Source organism: Diabrotica virgifera, chromosome 1, assembly GCF_917563875.1.
Source record: "Diabrotica virgifera virgifera chromosome 1, PGI_DIABVI_V3a".
NCBI lineage: Eukaryota > Metazoa > Arthropoda > Insecta > Coleoptera > Chrysomelidae > Diabrotica > Diabrotica virgifera.
The window spans coordinates 251,440,954-251,460,843 of record NC_065443.1 but is presented as its reverse complement, the minus strand read 5'-3'; the positions used below and the strand labels follow the sequence as shown (position 1 = coordinate 251,460,843).

Below are 19,890 nucleotides of genomic sequence, written 5' to 3'. Positions count from 1 at the left end.
CTTACCCTCCACTTCAAAGTTTAATTTGTGTTGTTGGTTGCTTTTACTTGGGGGGTGACAGTAACCCCTTCTCGGGGGGTAAAAAACGCATGTTTAAAATAAGCCAGTAAATGGATAAATTGGCAGATTATAAGCAACTTCCGTTCTATAAAGTTTTTTACGTGAGTCAATAATTTTCGAGATATTCGCGATTAAAAATGATGATTTTTCGACAAAAAAACTACGTTTTCAGACCGTTTTTCGCAAATAACTCACAAAGTAAATATTCTATCAAAAAAAATATTCTTAGCAAAAGTGTAGCTTATAAAAAAACGAAAAAAATTTTGTATCAGTAAATTCTATAAATTGAGTAAAAGCAAAGTTGTAGCTCATGAAAAATACGTTCTTATTCGTCTAATTCCAAATCGAATAATTTTACGCGAAATCACCGAAAAATTAAGCACTTTTCGGGAAAAGCTTATTAACATTTTTACAGTATCTAAAAAAAAGCTTTACATTTGTTTTTACAAAAGTTTCTAGCATCAAAAATAAACGAGTTACCTACACTGAAAAAATAGTTGGCCCCTTTTTTTGGTCAAAAAATCGTGAAAACCTCCCTCTATTTAGCACCCTAATTAAAATTAATCGTTATCGCTTTACCATTTATTTTAACGGTAGGTAAGTGCTTATTTTAAAAAAAAATGGTATACATTTTTATTTTATAGTCGTATTACTCCGTAGAGTAACTAGGTGCATTTTTCCGTTGGAACTTTACCAGCTGCAGATGGGGGATGTGAATTGCATAGTGTAGAATTCCTTCCCTCTCGTCTTCACTGCAGCATCCATTTGACTTGCAAATTGTAGAAGTCTTGGAGGTGTCACCAGGAAAGTGTACCAATAAGTTTTCAATTTAAAAATCTTTTAGTAATATTTTTAATATTTTCAATATTAATAATTTACTATTAGGATTGAAAACTACTTCGTCTTTCAATGCCAGATGGCGCTTGCCACCTACTATCATCACTTCAGTTGCAATGGGTGGGAAAACCTCTCGATACGAATCAGTTAAAATATGGAGAACAGTGCCTACGTTCCTTCCGACGAAGGCTCCAATAAGAGCCGAAAATCGCGGTTCAAGGGACTGGACTGCACTCCGTATTCTAATTGAAAAGTAAGATTGTTTTGCCTTCGCATTGCAACTGAATAAAAATGGTATACATTTTTATTTTATAGTCGTATTACTCCGTAGAGTAACTAGGTGCATTTTTCCGTTGGAACTTTACCAGCTGCAGACGGGGGATGTGAATTGCATAGTGTAGAATTCCTTCCCTCTCGTCTTCTCTGCAGCATCCATTTGACTTGCAAATTGTAGAAGTCTTGGAGGTGTCACCAGGAAAGTGTACCAATAAGTTTTCAATGTAAAAATCTTTTAGTAATATTTTTAATATTTTCAATATTAATAATTTACTAGTAGGATTGAAAACTACTTCGTCAGAGATTTATTATTTTATAAATATTTGTAGATGCAAACATATACCTTCTTTACTAGAGCGCCATTCTTAATTCTTTTTCTTCTTCTTGATGTGCCTATCCTTGACGAATGTTGGCGATCATCATGGCAATCTTTATCTGATCTGAAACGCCGCGGAAAAGCTGCACAGACGTTTTGTTCAACCAGGTTCTGAGGTTCTTTAACCAGGATGTACTTCTTCTTCCTGGACCTCGCTTTCCAAACATTTTTCCTTGCAGAATGGCTTGTAGGAGAGCATATCTGGATTCATTTCACATAATGTGTTTGAACTATTGTAATTTTCTAGATTTGATGGTGGTTATTACCTCTCACTTCTTCTCCATTCTTCTGAGGATCTCTTCATCTGTGACCAGGTAATAAATGCTCCGATTCAACCACACCTCAAATGCCTCCAATTTTCTACATATTTTTGTTGGTAGATAACTGGTACCATGCGTATTATTCGAACAGTAGGTATGGAGAATCTACTAGGGTTGCTACCCTTGCATTTGGTAATACAAGGAGAGGTAAGTTTGGGAGCCTACAAAATAAAACAATTAGCCCAGTAAATGAACAGGAAACACAGCGATACCGTGTAATTTTCAGGGGCAACTCCGAATTGCATGAAAATTTGGATTTAGGTTCTACTTACCCTCCACTTCAAAATTGAAATTGTGCCGTTGGTTGCTTTTACTTGGGGGGTGACAGTTACCCCTTCTCGAGGGTGAAAAAACATACGTTTAAGGTAAGACCGGAAATGGATAAATTGACTTATTCTAAGCAACTTTTGTTCTATAGAGTTTTTTATGTAAGTCGATACTTTCCGAGTTATTTGCGATTGACAATGTTTATTTTTCGACAAAAAACTACGTTTTCAGACGGTTTTTCGCAAATAACTCAAAAAGTAAATATTTGATCGAAAAAATATCGTTAATAAAAGTGTAGCTTTAAAGAAAAACAAAAAAATGGTGTATCAGTAAAGTCTATCAATCGAGTAAAAACAAAGTTGTAGCTCATGAAAAATACGTTCTTATTCGTCTAATTTCAAATCGAATATTTCAAGGTGAAATCACCGAAAAATTAAGCACTTTTTGGGAAAAACCCATTTAAACTTTTTTAAAGTGTTTATAAAAAGCTTTATTTTAATTGTTTATAAAAGTTTCCATCATTAAAAATAAACGAGTTACGCTCAAAATAAAGTTGGCCCTCTTTTTTTGGTAAAAAAATCATTAAAATCTCCCCGTGTTTAGCTCCCCAAATGAAATTAATCGCTGCCGCTTTACAAAGAATTTACTTACATATCTATTTTTTATATGATCTGTCAGTCTCACCGGTTTAAAGTACTTGTTTTTGAAAGGCTTATGTTGAAAAAGCTTGAACTGGTCACTAATCACAAGTGTATGCAAATTTTGAACAGCCATATTTTAACCAATTTTTGTGTTACGGAAAAACAAAATGAAACTAGCATATTTATAATAGCAAAGCCTACATTTTTTTACTCTTTAAGATTTTTCTTATCATTAATGCTTTTTAAGTTATTTTGAAAAAAGGAAATTTTTCAAAAATTTTTAGAACATTTTTTTTAATATAAAACCATTTTTTTTTTAAAATAAGCACTTACCTACCGTTAAAATAAATGGTAAAGCGATAACGATTAATTTTAATTAGGGTGCTAAATAGAGGGAGGTTTTCACGATTTTTTGACCAAAAAAAGGGGCCAACTATTTTTTCAGTGTAGGTAACTCGTTTATTTTTGATGCTAGAAACTTTTGTAAAAACAAATGTAAAGCTTTTTTAGATACTGTAAAAATGTTAATAAGCTTTTCCCGAAAAGTGCTTAATTTTTCGGTGATTTCGCGTAAAATTATTCGATTTGGAATTAGACGAATAAGAACGTATTTTTCATGAGCTACAACTTTGCTTTTGCTCAATTTATAGAATTTACTGATACAAAATTTTTTTCGTTTTTTTATAAGCTACACTTTTGCTAAGAATATTTTTTTGATAGAATATTTACTTTGTGAGTTATTTGCGAAAAACGGTCTGAAAACATAGTTTTTTTGTCGAAAAATCATCATTTTTAATCGCGAATATCTCGAAAAGTATTGACTCACGTAAAAAACTTTATAAAACGGAAGTTGCTTATAATCTGCCAATTTATCCATTTACTGGCTTATTTTAAACATGCGTTTTTTACCCCCCGAGAAGGGGTTACTGTCACCCCCCAAGTAAAAGCAACCAACAACACAAATTAAACTTTGAAGTAGAGGGTAAGTAGAACCTAAATCCAAATTTTCATGCAATTTGGAGTTGCCCCTGAAAACAGCACTCCAAAACGGTCATTTATTGGGCTAAATCACTGAAACTTCGCAATGCAGTGACAGGGTATAAGAGTATCGCAATACTACCTAAAGAAAACAAAAACAAGGATTTTTCAGAGCATAGTGCTGAATATTACCCTATGTGGAGCGGAGTTGTAACAACGACAACAACAATACGAAATAAAGTACGAACAGTCGAATTGAAGTTTATTAGAAGATATCTATAAATCACCAGAGAGGTTAGAATAAGAACAGAGGAAATATGGTACAGAATGGAAGTAGAATTCTATAATAATAATCAGAGCCGGATTTAAGGCAGTGGGGGCCCCTGGGCAGAATTAATGTGGGGCCCTACCACCTACCATTAAAAAAATTGTTGTTATAACTATGATATAGAGCCAACTACAGGGTTTTCCCTTTTAGAAATTGAAAAGAAATGTTGATCTACCTTTATAAATATATTTTTAAATAATAAAAAATAAAAGAGCTGTATCTTGTTACAGTAAAATATTAAAAATAAACATAGTAAGATGTAGGGTTAAAATCCGGTTACTTTTCGAGATTTTTTAATTGAAAATTCCTTGATTATGTCGGACATGTCTAGTTGCTTTAAGACATTAAAGCTCATGCTCATTATAGAGAGATGATTAAAACGCTCTTGGCCCATCATAGACCGAAGTCGATTTGTAATTTACTTAAACTTTGAGAATGATCTCTCCCCATTGCAAATAGTTAGCATCAGAACTAAATTGACACGAAGTGTCACCACAACGTTTTCTTTTAGCAATCAGTACAATTAAAGTTCTTTACTTATATTTGAGGCCTTGAGAGTCAGAGTGGCCTAACTGATTTTAACATTACTTTACATATTTAAAGAAAATGATCATAAGCTATCAATGTCCGATTGTTTTAGTAATTGTATGTTGACCAATAATGATTCTTGGTCAACATAAAACTACTAAAACAATCGGACATTGTTAGCTTCTGATCATTTTCTTTGATTATGTAAAGTAATGTTAAAATCAGTTAGGCCACTCTAGCTCTCGTGGCCTCATTTGATGAGCCGATTCCCTCTTTAAATGAATTGAAAAAATCTACCAGCTTGACACCTAGGTTTTCATCTAAATCATTGCTATAAATGTCGGTAAGGTTCAGTGAGTGAGCGTTGATTTCATTGGGAGTTAAATTTTCCAAATAATGTAAAAATCCAAAATTGGAATGAATGGATTCATATGCCGAAAGCCTCTGACATAAAGAGGAAACGAAGTGATCTATAATAGCGATAAAATTTTAAGATTCTGAAGGTGTCGTTTTAGTCTCTGAAATATTCCTTAAAAGAATATAAATTCTTTAAGTGATCTAAGTGCCGCCACTCCTGAATTATGGTCAATATTTGGATGTTGGAGAATACCACTTGTGCTGTTTGTCCTCTCTAAGATTTCATTCCAAATTATTGCAAATGTTCCTGTATCCAGTAAACAAATTCGAATATACAAACCAATTGCATCGCTAAGAGTTTCAAATTTTTGCTCATCGTCTTCTGAAATTTTGGATAATGCTCATTTCATCTGATTATAACCTTTAACTAGTGCTTTTGCGGCGTCACTTCTAGCTGTCCATAGTAGTATTTACAGTTTTTAAACATTCGAAACAAGTTGTATCTATATGCAGATGAAGTGAAAAATACATATAATTCATAATATAATATAGTCCTTCCGAGAAATCAAAAAATGCTATGGCAGCAGGATACCACTCAGCTGCAGCTTTTGCAACTAAATTTGGAGAGTGGGCGGCACACAGAATCCACAACGCCAAGATATTATGTTATCTAATTTTAGCCTGAACACCATTGTATTTTCCACTCATACTCATAACTGACGCATTGTCGTAGGACTGGCCCCTGCAGTTTTTCAAATCGATAAATAGCATCTTTTTGCAAGAATGTCATTAGAGAATTAAATATATATTTTGTTTTATGGCCGTGATTAGGAAAAAAATATGACAATCATTTCAACAGGAATGAAACCTTCCATGTAACGAAATATCACAGTGAATTGATTGACAAAAATTACTCTGTGTGAATAATGTGCTGATTTTTTTAAGTTTGGGGCTTTGTAGGGGCCCCCGGAATGTGGGGCCAGCCTGCCCCCCTTAAATCCGGCCCTGATAATAATAGTCTCCCGTTTTATACCGCCCACGTGGCTTTGGGAGTATAACAGGGTAGTCTGATATATCTAGGGCCTACGGTATACAAGGAAGGTAACAGGAGCAGTGCTACGCTTCAACCACCTATTATTACCCCTGGTTTTACCCAAGGTACTCATTTTATTCAGGCTGAGTCGACCTGGGGCCTATAAACATTTTTAAAAATATCTAGTTGTTCTTGCCGGCGGTAGGATTTGAACTCCGGACCACGGGCACGCGAACCAAGCACACTACCGCTTAGATACGCCGGCTCTAAGTAGAAGGCTAAATTACAAAAAAGTTGGTAACTAAAGCCCTGCAATGGCACGGCATTACAAAGAATGCCGGAGCACAAGTGGTGGAAAAGAATACTACACTGGGACTCGCCGGGAAGAAAACGGAGAGTAAGACCTGCTATGAGATGGAAAACTTTACATAGAAAATACTATGATAGATAGAGACCTAAGATATGGCAACTTGAAGAAGAGAGTGCTGTGGAAGACGAAAACGGCGAACTCGTAATAATGTTAGGGGAGCAAAGTATACTAAATGTTTAGTCACTAGAGCGCTTTGGGGACCTTTTGGGTTGTCAAGGGTAGGTCCTAAAACCAAAAAAAGTTAAGTAAAGTTTTCCATTTTAGTGGGACTTTCCATTTTTAATTTAATTTTCCATTTTCAATAATGGTTTTTTTAGATTATAGTGCCATCTATCCATAATTCGAAAAAATGTCTCGAATAAAAGTTACTTATCCGTAAGGAATCCAAATCTGCAACAAAAAATGGGGACTCCGATTTAAGATTTTAACCCACCCCACCTCCGTGGGGGTCGCGTTTGGTGCCATTCGATAGATATTTTAAAAATATTGAATAAGTGTATTTTTCAGTTTGTGGATCTGATGTTCATTTCGCGAAATATCACAGGATTTGTATTATATTAAATTCCCCCCCTCCCTCTCCATGGGAAGTCGTGTTTGGTATCATTCGATAGATTTTTGAAAAATAGTAAGTACGTATTTTTCAGTTTTTCGATCTGTCATTCATTTCGCGAAACATTCGCTTTTTTCTTGTGAAACTTTGGGACCCACCCATTTCCTTATGCCCCGCTCAAATCGTCAGATTTTTGAAATATACATACACTGTTTCGCATGTACTTAACTTACCTTATCTTAATCTAACGATTTCGAGTTTTTCTAAGGATAGATTTTTTTTCGCCCCCCCCCTTAACTCCCCTGCATTAAGAGCCAATTATGGTAGAGGTACATTTTCAGGGTACAAGGTTTCTCCCCATGTAATAATCTGACGCGCTCGAGTAACTGCAACAATCCCCGCTTGACCTCCCCTACAATAAGAAAAAGTCGAAGAAGAAGAAGAACAAGAAGAAGAAGTAGACAATGGATACTGCAGACTCTAGGATAAGAAAACAAAAACTGTGAAACATGTATGAAATTAACGAGTTAAATAATTATTTGAAACATAAAATAGTTAAGTACTTAACTATATTAAGTATACCTAAATCGTCATTTTAAAGCTTTAAACGTGTTGTATCAAATTACCTCTAAATTGGCGCACGATGCTTTATTATGCTTTACTTTTTAGTGGTAGACGAAAGTTTCTAATTTGGTGCATTTTTTCCTTAAATTGTTAAGGCCATCGGTACATAATTCGCAAATATTTTACGGCTATCCCTACTTTTTCTGTCTTTACACGGCAAATTACGTGTAGTAAAATTCTCACTGGTATGGATATGTAAACTTTACTTGACAATGTCATCATTAACTTTAAAGATGGCTTTTGAATGTTCTTGGATAACTAAGTATATTCAAATGGGAAATAAGCCACAATTTTACCTAAAAATTATTTTATTAACGTTTCGACGCCCAAGTCGGGTGTCGTTGTCAAAATACAGTGAGAATTTCAGTGCCACCGTTGCATTTGGTTGTCTTTTTAAAGACAGATCACATGCTATGATTTTTTGTGGCGGATATTCTTGAGTTGGGATTGATTTCATGTAATCGAATGAACTATCTTTTAGTAAAGTCGTCCCAGGAACGCAACTCATCAATATTGGCAATATCATTTTAAAGTCGTCTACTTTAAAATGTATAATACGTGTCTGAATTGCCGATATAAATGAGTCAGATTAAATAAATTATTAGAAGAATTTTTTACTAAGCAACAACATTTTTGTTTATTTAGTATTATTTTGTATTTTGACAACGACACCCGACTTGGGCGTCGAAACGTTAATAAAATAATTTTTAGGTAAAATTGTGGCTTATTTCCCATTTGAATATACTTGATTATAAAAATGCCACAAGAAAATAGCTTCAGAACAACATTCTTGGATAACTGTTACTTGTATAATTAAATGCCTTAATTATTAATTCAGTTAATTATTATGATTATTTCATTCATAGGAGATTCTGACCAATAGAAAGCTACAGAAATGCAAATTAAGGTGATAATTTTTGATATATCCCGTCGTTAAGTATATTACGTCAGATGCCCTTCGTTGCTACGAAAAAATACATTCAGTGACATTAATGACAATTAATGTTTTAAAAATTATAAAAGTGATGACTTTCAATCGTCAAATATTTATAAAAACTGTGTGTTTAATGGTACTAATTTGTACTTACATAAATAATTTACAATAAAATTTTGGTTTTGAACAGTTTTATTCATGAAATAATCGCAACAAATTGCACTCGAGCTCTGAAATTAATATAGAATTTTTGCTCTCGTGACACTTTGACATAATTTCATTCGCCTTCGGCTCGTGAAATTAAAACTGTCAAAGTGTCACTCGGGAAAAATTCAATAATTTCAGAGCTCTTGTGCAATTACTACTGATAATTTTTTCACTAACTATGTATTCAGTGATTGTAATAATTTATCTACTGTACAACAAAAACTAATAATCAATCGAGAAAAGAGGAAAAGTGATAAAGTGATTTTTTAATAATATATTGTTACTATGAAACGCTTACAATTTTGACCATATTTAACAACAAAATACTTGGATCACTGAATATATCCTGGTGTATCCTGCTTGGATCCTCCATAAATAATAAACAATAAATAACTTTTTATTAAGTTTACTCCTGAAATCAATTATTTATTAAAAATACACTATCAATGTTATTTAGTCAACAACTCAAAATATTCCCGATGCCATGTCAAATATTTAAAATTGTCACTCTCTGACTGGCAATATGCTGACAATATTCTATTCGACTGAGTGCGTTGTATGAATGACAAAGATAGATTTGGAAAATATTACCACGGACATTGTGTTAATTTTTTTTAAATCATGAAAAACCAATAAATATTTTTGAAAAATTTAAACCCAGAATGAAAGCCTAAATTATTACTGAGGGCCGAAAGTCCTTTAGAATAAATAAAAAGTTTATTTTGAATGAGATATTTGAAATTAAAAATCACACTAAATTGTCTCTTAGTTTTTCACCCTTGTAACTTATTAAAATTAACATTATAGAAGTTCTTAGGGACTTTCGGCCCTCGCTAATAACGTAATTTTTCATTCTGCGTTTAAATTTTTCATTAGTTTTCTCAGGATTCGAAAAAAATGAATCCCATTTGAATAGCATTTGAGCAGAAACTACGTACCAAATACAAAAATTTAAGGAATAAAAATTTGAGGTCCCGAATCGTTTTTACTAACCACTAATGATCGGTTATTAGAATATCCCGGTTATTGGAATACTTTTGCTTGGTACAAAGGCTATTCCAATAAGCGGATTCGGCTGTATGTAAACAAACTGATCAATTTAAAAATTAAATATTTTTAAGAAAATGTCTGAAGACGATAGGGATTTTAAAAATTTATTCTCAAATTCATTTAATAATTATTATTGTAACATTTAAAATATAAATGTATTACCAAAATAATTAATTTAACCATATAACTACTTAACTTGTTTGCGTTACAAAATTAATAAAATTAAATATATTTTTTGTTGTGAATGAACATCGAAAAAAATCGTGCATAAAACTTGCATTTAATTGTCATTATGAAGCTCGTATTCTATACGAAACTCGGCGCTATGCGGCTCGTTTTGTATCCGTCATACTCACTTTATATGGACCATCATTAAATGTTCGTTGCATAATATACTATTATGTTCATTGAAGATATCGATAATGTGCTTATACCTTTGATACCAATTTATTTATACATAGACATAATGTAATGTGTTTGTTGGAAGATGCTGATGATTTAGAACTTGCCGTTATGTCTTCTTTTCAGCGTTTTAAATTTAAGCCATTTTTTGCACTCAAGAAATTTGCACAAGCTTTCAAAAAAAAAGCAAGGAGCGACTTTATTTTCGTCATAAGTCAGTCAATTCTTAAGAAAAAAACTTGTGGTTATTAGGTGGTACAAAAAAAGGTGTTTTAATGAGCTTTAAAAGATGTATTTTAAATTTTCTCAAAAAATTGCACCACATTCGAGTTATTTGAGACTGAAGGTTCTCCATTTCGAGGTTCTTCGAAAATAACCACTCTTTAAAGAGGAATAACTCGGTCGTCATTGGGTTTACGTAGGTCTTTTTGACGCGAGTCTCTTTGTTTTTTATAACCTACAATTTTGCTTTTAATGATTTTTTCTCTAAAATTAAAATTTTTTAAGGTATTCATGCAAAACGGTTATAAAACGTGAGTTTTTTAATGAAAAATGCATAGTTTCAATCTCTAATAACTTGGAAAGTATCAATTTTGCAAAAGAAATTTTATAAAACAAAATTTACTCAGAATTGGTTAATCTATAGACTTCCATATTTATTGTGATTGAAAAAATTTTCATCCCCTAGATGGGGTTATTTTCACCCCCAGGGTAAAAGCCCGCTTCGGAAATCGACTTTGATTCTCAAAATTGCGCGAGAAAATGACTATTGATTGGACTATATTGAAAATGTTATCTTTCAGGTATGCTGGAATGTATCAATTTATGACCCCAATACTCGTCATCAAAGATTTAGAACTTTTAAAACAGCTGTTCGTCAAAGATTTCGACCATTTTACAGACCATTCAAAGTTCGTGTCGGAAGAATCTGACCCCTTATGGGCTAAAAATCTCTTCTTTTTAACAGGTAAGTCTATTTGTTTGTACTGGTTTTTAACCTTCCGTTACTCGCTCCAATTTTTTGTGATTGCATACTCGCGCACGGTGCTGAAGACCGGGTCCAAAAATATGTGTCAGCAATATTAAAAAATTTTTTTTTTGCAAAATTGTGTACAATTATTTTATCTAATGAATATATATGATCATATAATTTTGTAGATATGCGTTTTTGTTAACATTATATTAACTTAATCAAAAGTAACTTTGTTCATCATCATCTTCATACGTTTCCTCGTCAGTCGATACTTCCTCAAATAATTTTAATAATATTTGCTTCTCCTTCTCGTAACACATATCTAAATATAAATAAACGAATATACAGTATGCCCCTGTAAGTTGTATCCATATGGAAAACTTTTTTATTATAAATTTTACGCACAAATTGATTCTTCATAAAAAGCTCTGCATGGTCCAAAACCTAAGATTCAACCATCAGATATCAAATTTTATGAATATTATACGAGGTGTGTCAACAAATATGAATTTCTCTCAAGAGTAAAGTAGCTTTATTTTTCAAAATATTGAAAATTGTTATTAAGAAAAGTTGTTTGAAATCAAGAACTATATTCTAGTATGCAACTACATTCTTCTAATTAAAAAAAAAGTTTTGAAAATTTTTCTTAAATTATTATGGATAACTAACATTATATTCAGTTATTTCAATTAAAATAAGTATTTTATTACTAATTTTACGAAAAAAGTTATTCTTTATAAAGTGTTCTTCATTGTCTAAAACCTAAAATATATCTTTTATCAGTTTTATAGGAGGTATGTCAGAAAATATGAATTTTGCTCAAGAGTAAAATACCTTTATTTTTCACAATATCGAAAATTGTTATTATGAAAAGCTGTTTAGAATTAAAAATTATGTTTTAATATGTAGTTACATCCTTCTAATTGAAATATTCTTAACTATAAAGGTACTTTACTTTTGATCTAAATTTATCATTTTTGACATAACTCGCATAAAATTGATCAAATTTGATTTAAGCTGGCTGTATTTTAGGTTTTAGACCATGCAGAACTTTTTATTAGGAATCACTTTTTTTCGTAAAATTAATAATAAAAGAGTTATCAGAAATGAAAAAACTAAAAATAATGTTCGTTTTCCACAATTTTTTTCAAATAGAAGGGTGTAATTGCATATTAGAACATAGTTCTTAATTTCAAACAACTTTTCGTAATAGCAATTTTCAATATTGTGAAAAATAAAGCTTCTTTACTCTTGAGCAACATTCATATTTTTTTGACTCCCCTCGTATAATATTCATAAAATTTGATCTCTGATGATTGAATCTTGGGTTTTGGACCATGTAGAGCTTTTTATGAAGAATAACTTTTTTTCGTAAAATTAATAATAAAAAAGTTTTCCATATGGATACAACTTACAGGGACAAGGGACATACTGTATAAACATTGAAAATAAGAAACAGATCTTAAATTACCTTACTAATTAAAACTATCGATGTCTGATTTGAACACAAAAATTTGTGCAAAATTATTCGCACCCGGTGTACCACACCGTGTTGCCTAATAATAAAAGTACAATACTCTTTTTTACACTGCACGTGGACTGACGGCTGAAGACGTATATGCAGCAGCAATTCAAAATCTCCATTACAGAGTTACAGGAAGTTATTTACATGGCCGGTCTCACACACCGTGTGCGAGTAACGGAGGGTTAAGTAATTAAGTTTATATTCATATTCATTTTGAAATTTATGTTTTCACCATTCTCTTTTTCTTCTCTCCAGTACTTACTGGAATTGTCCAATTTTATCTTTTATCTGTCTCTCATGATGCCTTCTTTGTTCTTCCTTTCCTACTCGTTCCATAGATTTGACTCAGTGATCTGTATTCGGGAATCCTTATTTCGTTATTTTATATTGACTATCATTCTAATATTTAATTTATTTCGCGTAGAATAAGTTTTTAGATAATTTAATAATTATATTTAGTTGCTTTTCTCTGCCGCCTTTTAAAAATGATGCAAAATAACCTTGTATGTCTTCTAATTTAAATAAATGCTCGATATCAATTTTACTTATCCACAAGTACAAATCGCTATACGCATATATCCAAATGGACATGATCCGATGAGTACCTTTAGCACAGAAGGAACGAGGACTTCGGTTCCAGCCTTCAACGGTGGACGAACTTCCGAATTCCGAACCGTTCGTGATCTGACGGTACCGTCTCGCGTCCATCGTGAATTTCATCTAAGGAATCCATTAAAAATGATCAGTGATGAATTAAGTAGTCACATTTGGGTCTACGAGTTATCCGAATCCTACAAAACACCAATTTAAGGTAAACGATTAGTGCATAACTTGTAGAACCATTTTCTTTAATATACCTTCAATTATTTAGTTTTCATATTTCCTACAGTTTTCATACAATCTCTTTTATTTCTTGATTGGATTAATTTCGTCGTTTAAAATGCCGTTACCATTTTAAACTCTGATTATGCATTTTTTTGGTATCTGTTGGTGCTTCATCTAGTCTTCCTCCAATATTTTAATTTCTAGTTTTATAATATTTTGTTAGGTCACTCATCACTCATCTATTAACGCATTGCTATTTTTGCACATGCATTAGTTGTTTTTCTTTCCTTTTACTTTTAAAAATTCAGTGTCGTTGATCATACCTTGTCTTATCGTGGCAGTGTGATAGAATCTTTTTTTTTTAATTTATTGGAATTTTTGTGTTATAGTACTTACCTATCGCTTGCTTCAATTTCTACATCTCCATCACATATTTCTATCTATTTTCCTGTAGTTCTGTAATATCTATTGTAAATTAGCATCTACGAGTAGATATTTGATCGTGCAAATTATTTCTTCTTTTATTTTTACCAATTGCAAACATTTTCTTTAATGTTTCCCCTTATAACGCTTCTTCTCCTTCTTCTATTGGCGCTGCAACCCTTTGTGAGTCTTGGTCTGCTTAACAATGTCCTTCCATTCTGCCCTGTTGGATTCTGCCTGAATGGTTTTAAGATCTTCCTCTACATCGTCTATCCATCTGTTACGGGGCCTTCCTCTTGTTCTATTTTCTTGGGCCTTTCATCTTTGGATTACTTTTACAGCTCGATTATCTGGCATGCTTTCTAGGTGACCAAGCCAGTTTAGTCTTTGTACGATTCAGTAACTTGCTTTTCATTAAGTCTTTTTATGCATAAAAGCACTTATTACCGATTAGAGTCCGTGCTTGTATATCTTCACTGATGTTGTTATTGTCATTTAATATTGAGCCTAGGTGGGAAAAGTGGAGGCATAATTGTAGGTATGGTTGTCTACCTTCAGATTCTCATGTTGATTCGACTTTGTGCACTCCATATATTTTGTTTTGCTTTCATTTATATATTATAGACCAAATGTAGCAGCTTCCAGTTTCCACTCTATAGCTTTTTCGCTTAATACCTTTTGTTGCGGCTTATTATGGTAACATCATCCACATAGGCACATATTTGCTTAGATCTTGTATTAATACAGCCGTTTATATCCAATTTTCTGACAACAGCTTCTAAAGTTAAAGTGTTGTTGATAACGCATTACCTTGTCTAACACCATTTTCAATATCAAATGCCTCTGCCATATCTCCATCTATTAATCTATTTTCACCATAGCTTTGGAACTCTCCAAAGTCATTCTTATAAGTTTAACCAACTTATTTTGTATCCCTAGCATAGATAGTTGCTTTAACATCTTTTTTCGATCTACTCCATCAAACGCCTGTTTGAAATCGATATACAAGTTGTAAATTGGGATATTATATTCAACACATTTTTCATGTATACCTCTTAACATATTTGGTCTATACCACATTGGTATTCAATAATCATTTTTAAAACGTTTTTATATAAGTACTTGGCTTGGTTGGTGTCACGGACTCCGCAAATTTTGTAATCCATTTTAAAAATAGTTCTACGCTAACTAGGTACTTGAAACTTTCAGAATAGATCAGAGCTGACTAACAATACAATATTTAACTGCTATTGTATGGATAAATGGATTTTTTTTAAATTTCAAACTATTTTAAACATGTGATTTTTTATGACATTTTATATTAACTATGACATTTCGACATTTGAATTCCATTTTAACGTAAGTCAAAACATCGAGAGCCGATAGCTCAGTGGTAGAGTGTTAGACCGGAGATCTACATGTCCTGAGTTCAAATCCTGCGTGTCGCTTACCTTTTTTTTTTTTATTTATTTTAATAAATAATTAAAACTTAATATACTTAAAATTCATATTTTGTAATTTAAATATGATATATTCCATTGAAAACAACCGTGGTATTATAAAAAGTACTTTTTTATACTGGGGTAATTTTTGGAAAATAATCTTGACCTCGGAGGTAAACTACTAAAACTACATGTTATTTCGAGTAACTGTGTTTAGCGTGTGTTTACAACAAAGTTAAGAGCACTTAGGATGTTAATAAAAATCTGATATATCCCATAATTGGTTGAAAAACCATTACCTGCTATTGTATGGATAAATGATTTTTTTTTTAATTTCAAACTATTTTAAAAATTTGACTAATGCTATGACATTTAAATTCCATTTTAACGTAAGATAAGACATCGAAACCTGATAGCTCAGTGGTAGAACGTTAGGCCGGAGGTCGAGAGGTCCTGGGTTCTAGACCTGCCTGTCGCTTACCTTTTTTTTTAAATTTTTTTAATACATAATTAAAAGTTAATATACTTAAAATTCATACTTTATAAGTTAATTATTATATTATGGCATTTTAAACAACCGTGGTATTATAAAAAGTACTTTTTTATACTAGTGTAATTTTTGGAATTATAAGCTGGACCTCGGAGTTTAAACTACACTATATTATTTGGAGTAACTGTGTTTAGCGTGTGTTTGCAACAAAGTTAAGAGCACTTAGGATGTTGATAAAATCTGATATTATATCCCATAATTGGTTGAAAGACCATATTACAACGAAAGAAACCGCAGCCTGCTGCTTTAATAAAATAATACAGTATTAACTATCACTGCGAGATATCGTCACCGTGTTATTTGATTTATAGTCGATTACAAAATTCTTTTATGACATAGAAATTGAAACAACAAAATAATTTTATAGTCCTATAAATAATAAGAACGTTTTATTATAAAAAGTTCTTTTTTTATAAAAGTGTAATTATTTCTGAAAACGATCCCAGGCGGCTGTATATAATTCCTGATAGTATCTAGTAGACGACTTTTAAAACTGTTATGTCCGTATAAAATTTTTGCAGAGTCGTTTGTCTCCTTTATACATAGGAAGTATGATTCCTACTTTCCAATCTTCTGCGATGACTTCTAGTGTCCATATGCGGTCGATTAGTTTATGGATACGCTTCCATAGCACATGTCCACCATTCTTTATCAGTTCTGCAGTTATTCCATCTGTGCCAGGTGCTTTGTTATTTTTTAGATGTTTTATGACGTTTATCGTTTCTTTCAATGTTGGTTGCTCTACTATAGTTGCTCTGCTGTGTGGTGAATTATTTCTTCATCTTGGGTTTGTTCTTTTTCTAAGTTAAGGAGCTATTGAAAATGCTACTTCCACCTTTTCATTATTTCCTTTCTCGCTGATAATTGCCCCATTTTTGTCCTTGCAAACTGTTGTTCTTGTAATGTATGCTTGTGTGTCTTGCTTGGTTTCATTGTAACATTTTCTAGTCTCTCTTCTGTTATTGTAATCTGTGATTTGTTGTATTTTTCTATTCAACATTTGTCTCGTTTTCCTTCTACATATTTTCTTTGCATCTTTTCTCAGTTCTTCATATGCTCTTCTATTCAATCGGGAATCCCTTTGTAGACATTTCTGTCTAGCTATATTTTTGCTATTTATTGCTTGTTGGCATACTTGGTCAATTTCAGTTTACTCGAAAACGATCAACTTAGAGAAAATTTACAAAATATCTCTTTTGTTTAGAATGATCCAAAACAATCTGAAATAATACCTGTACGGTTCGAATTTTTCTTGATTTATAAAGAAAGTTATTTTTTTAATTATTAATTAATTATAGTCAGATCAAAATTAGATCGGGCACCCCTTGTCCTTTATACTAATTGTTAACATAATAAATTACATATCCAATAATTTTTATTCATTAAAGATATCGGTGCCGATCGACCTTATATCGGATCCATTACAATTCTTTGTGCCATTCTTTTCTAAGAAAAATAAGTGGTTTTGAATACAGTAAGAAAAAACTTTTAACGTAGGCAGGCCCGTGCGCAGAATTCGTTTATGGGGGGGGGGGTTTGACATATGTGTATCATGTTAGGTTATGAAGTTAATAAAAAATAATGTAGTAGCCCACAAACGATGCTTTGCGTTTCCACTCCTTCTTACAGGTCTCCATAATCGATACTATCATCGATGGTTGCATTCACAATGACACTGATAATAGGAGGTAAAAAAGGCGGGAAAATTCAAAAAAAACGTGCACAAGATCGAGAAAGTTGAGAATGTCGAAACAAAAATTGACAACAAAATATTTATTATCAAGTCGGTTTGACTTTCGTAGAATAAGGACTATTGCTAGTGGAAAATTATGTGGAAAAATTCTCGATGGGGGGGGGTTAGAACCCCCAAAACCCCCCTGCGCACGGGCCTGAACGTAGGTATCTGAAAATACTTAACATTACAGATATGTACCTCATCAATATGTAAATAATTTTGTCAAGTTTTAAACTTAGTTTAAATTGACTGGCCAGTTGGTTGCTACAACCAAGTGCCAATAAAACACAAACACACACAAACTTAGTTTAACCCGGGAGCAGTCGCGCTCATTTCTGGCACGTAAGCAGTCGCGCGTAGAGAAAAAATCTCACAATACGAATTTAAATACGAATTTAAAACAAATTTCTCTTTTATATTTTGATTTACTTGCTATGTTAAAAATATCTATTTCTAACAACTTTAAAGCGAATTGGTTCTCACCAAAGCCATAAATTCCACAAAAAAATAAAAATAAAAAAAAAAATAAAATAAAAATTCCCACGCATTACTACAATTTTTCTCTAGGCACTTATGAGTGGAAAATTAGGTTGCAAAATTTTTCATCAAGTTATCACCGAAAAGGATAAAATGTTAGATTATTTTTTCTAACGGCGCGACTGCCCGGGTTAAAACTGCACTATTAGTCCCATCTAAAACTCCACTAGTTTTCTGTTGTTTCCATTCAATTAAATACAGCATTTCCCATAGATGTCGCGTGGTGTATCGATACAAAATTTGAAAACTTTTTTCTGGTAATCAATGAAATTACCTTGAGAAAAAACTTAATATAAATATCAGGATTTCCAAATGGCTAATTTTTACCCTAAAGAGGTTCCAATTAATGTATAGAAGTTTAATTTGCGATATGCGAGAATTTTTATTTTGAAAAAATGTCATTTTTAAACGCTTTTATTTAGTTCAATAGTTTGCATCAAATTTTTAGAGTTAATTTGACTGCCTTGTCTTCAATGCAAATGAATGAAAATTTGCAGACATAATATGTATTCACGGGAACAATACACGAATAGTCAATAAATTTTTTTTTCTATGTTTATTAATTGTTTAAATAAAAAAAAACGATTTTAAGAGAAAATGCTTAAATTCTCTTGTTTTTTACAATGTAGAAACTATGCTTGTAATGATATGAACTCTACATAATTTCATTTTTTACGTTAATTGTTTACGTTATGCTTCATAGATAAACAATGAAGTTTCAAATTTTTTTGAACGCTCGTATTTGTTTATATAAAAATCGGCGCTTATGGTAGGGGAGCCCAAGCAGGGATTTTTGCAGTTACTTGAGCGCGTCAGATTATCATATGGGGAGAAACCTGGTACCATGCAGATGTATATCTGCCATATATTGGCTCTTAACACCGGGAAGTTCGTTATGGGGGACCCGAAAAAAAAATCTATCCTTAAAAATACTCGAAATTGTCATAAGATAAGGTAAGTTAAGTACATGCAAAATAGTGTATATTTCAAAAATCTGACGATTTGAGCGGGGCTTAAGGAAATGCGTGAATCAAAAATTTTCACAAAAAAAGCGAATATTTCGCGAAATGAACGTCAGATCAAAAAACTAAAATATATGTCTTCAATATTTTTCAAAAATCGATTGAATGGTACCAAACATGACCCCCCACGGAGAGGGTTGGGGGGTAAATTTAAAATTTTAAATTCAAACCCGCGATATTTTGCAAAATAAACATCAGATCGAAAAACTGCAAAATACAATTTCATTATGTTTTTGAAAAATCTATCGAATGGTATCAAACATGACCTTCTACGGAGATGGGGTTGGAGGTTACTTTAAAATCTTATAGAAGCCCCAAATTTTTATTGCAGATTTGGATTCTTTACGTAAAAATAGGCAACTTTTATTCGAGACATTTTTTCGAGCTATGGATAGATGGCGCTATAATCGAAAAAAACGATTGTTGGAAATGGAAAATTAAATTAAAAAGTGGGAAGTTCCCACTAAAATGGAAAATTGTAATTAACTTTTTTTGGTTTTAGGACCTAATAATCACAAGCCAATAGGCCCCATATCGCTCGAGTGACTGCAAATTTAGCATACTTTGCTCCCCTATTATTCGTGTCAAATTTCAATATGATATGAAACAAAACTTCACGATAGCTTAGTGTGAAAACTTCGTATCTCATTTCACAGAAAATTTTACAGGAGAGACTTTAAAATTAATTTCTGCATACTATAACTTAAAACAAAAAAACTA

General features: G+C 32.2%; 1 protein-coding gene across 1 annotated transcript in view; it reads left to right on the top strand.

Moving 5' to 3' along the window:
• LOC126879083 (cytochrome P450 9e2-like) overlaps positions 1–19,890 on the top strand; it is an 86,786-nt gene that overhangs the window by 40,369 nt on the left and 26,527 nt on the right. The window contains exon 3 of the mRNA XM_050641999.1: positions 10,942–11,105. Coding sequence (XP_050497956.1) covers positions 10,942–11,105 — 164 coding nt within the window. The remainder of the gene's footprint in view (positions 1–10,941; positions 11,106–19,890) is intronic.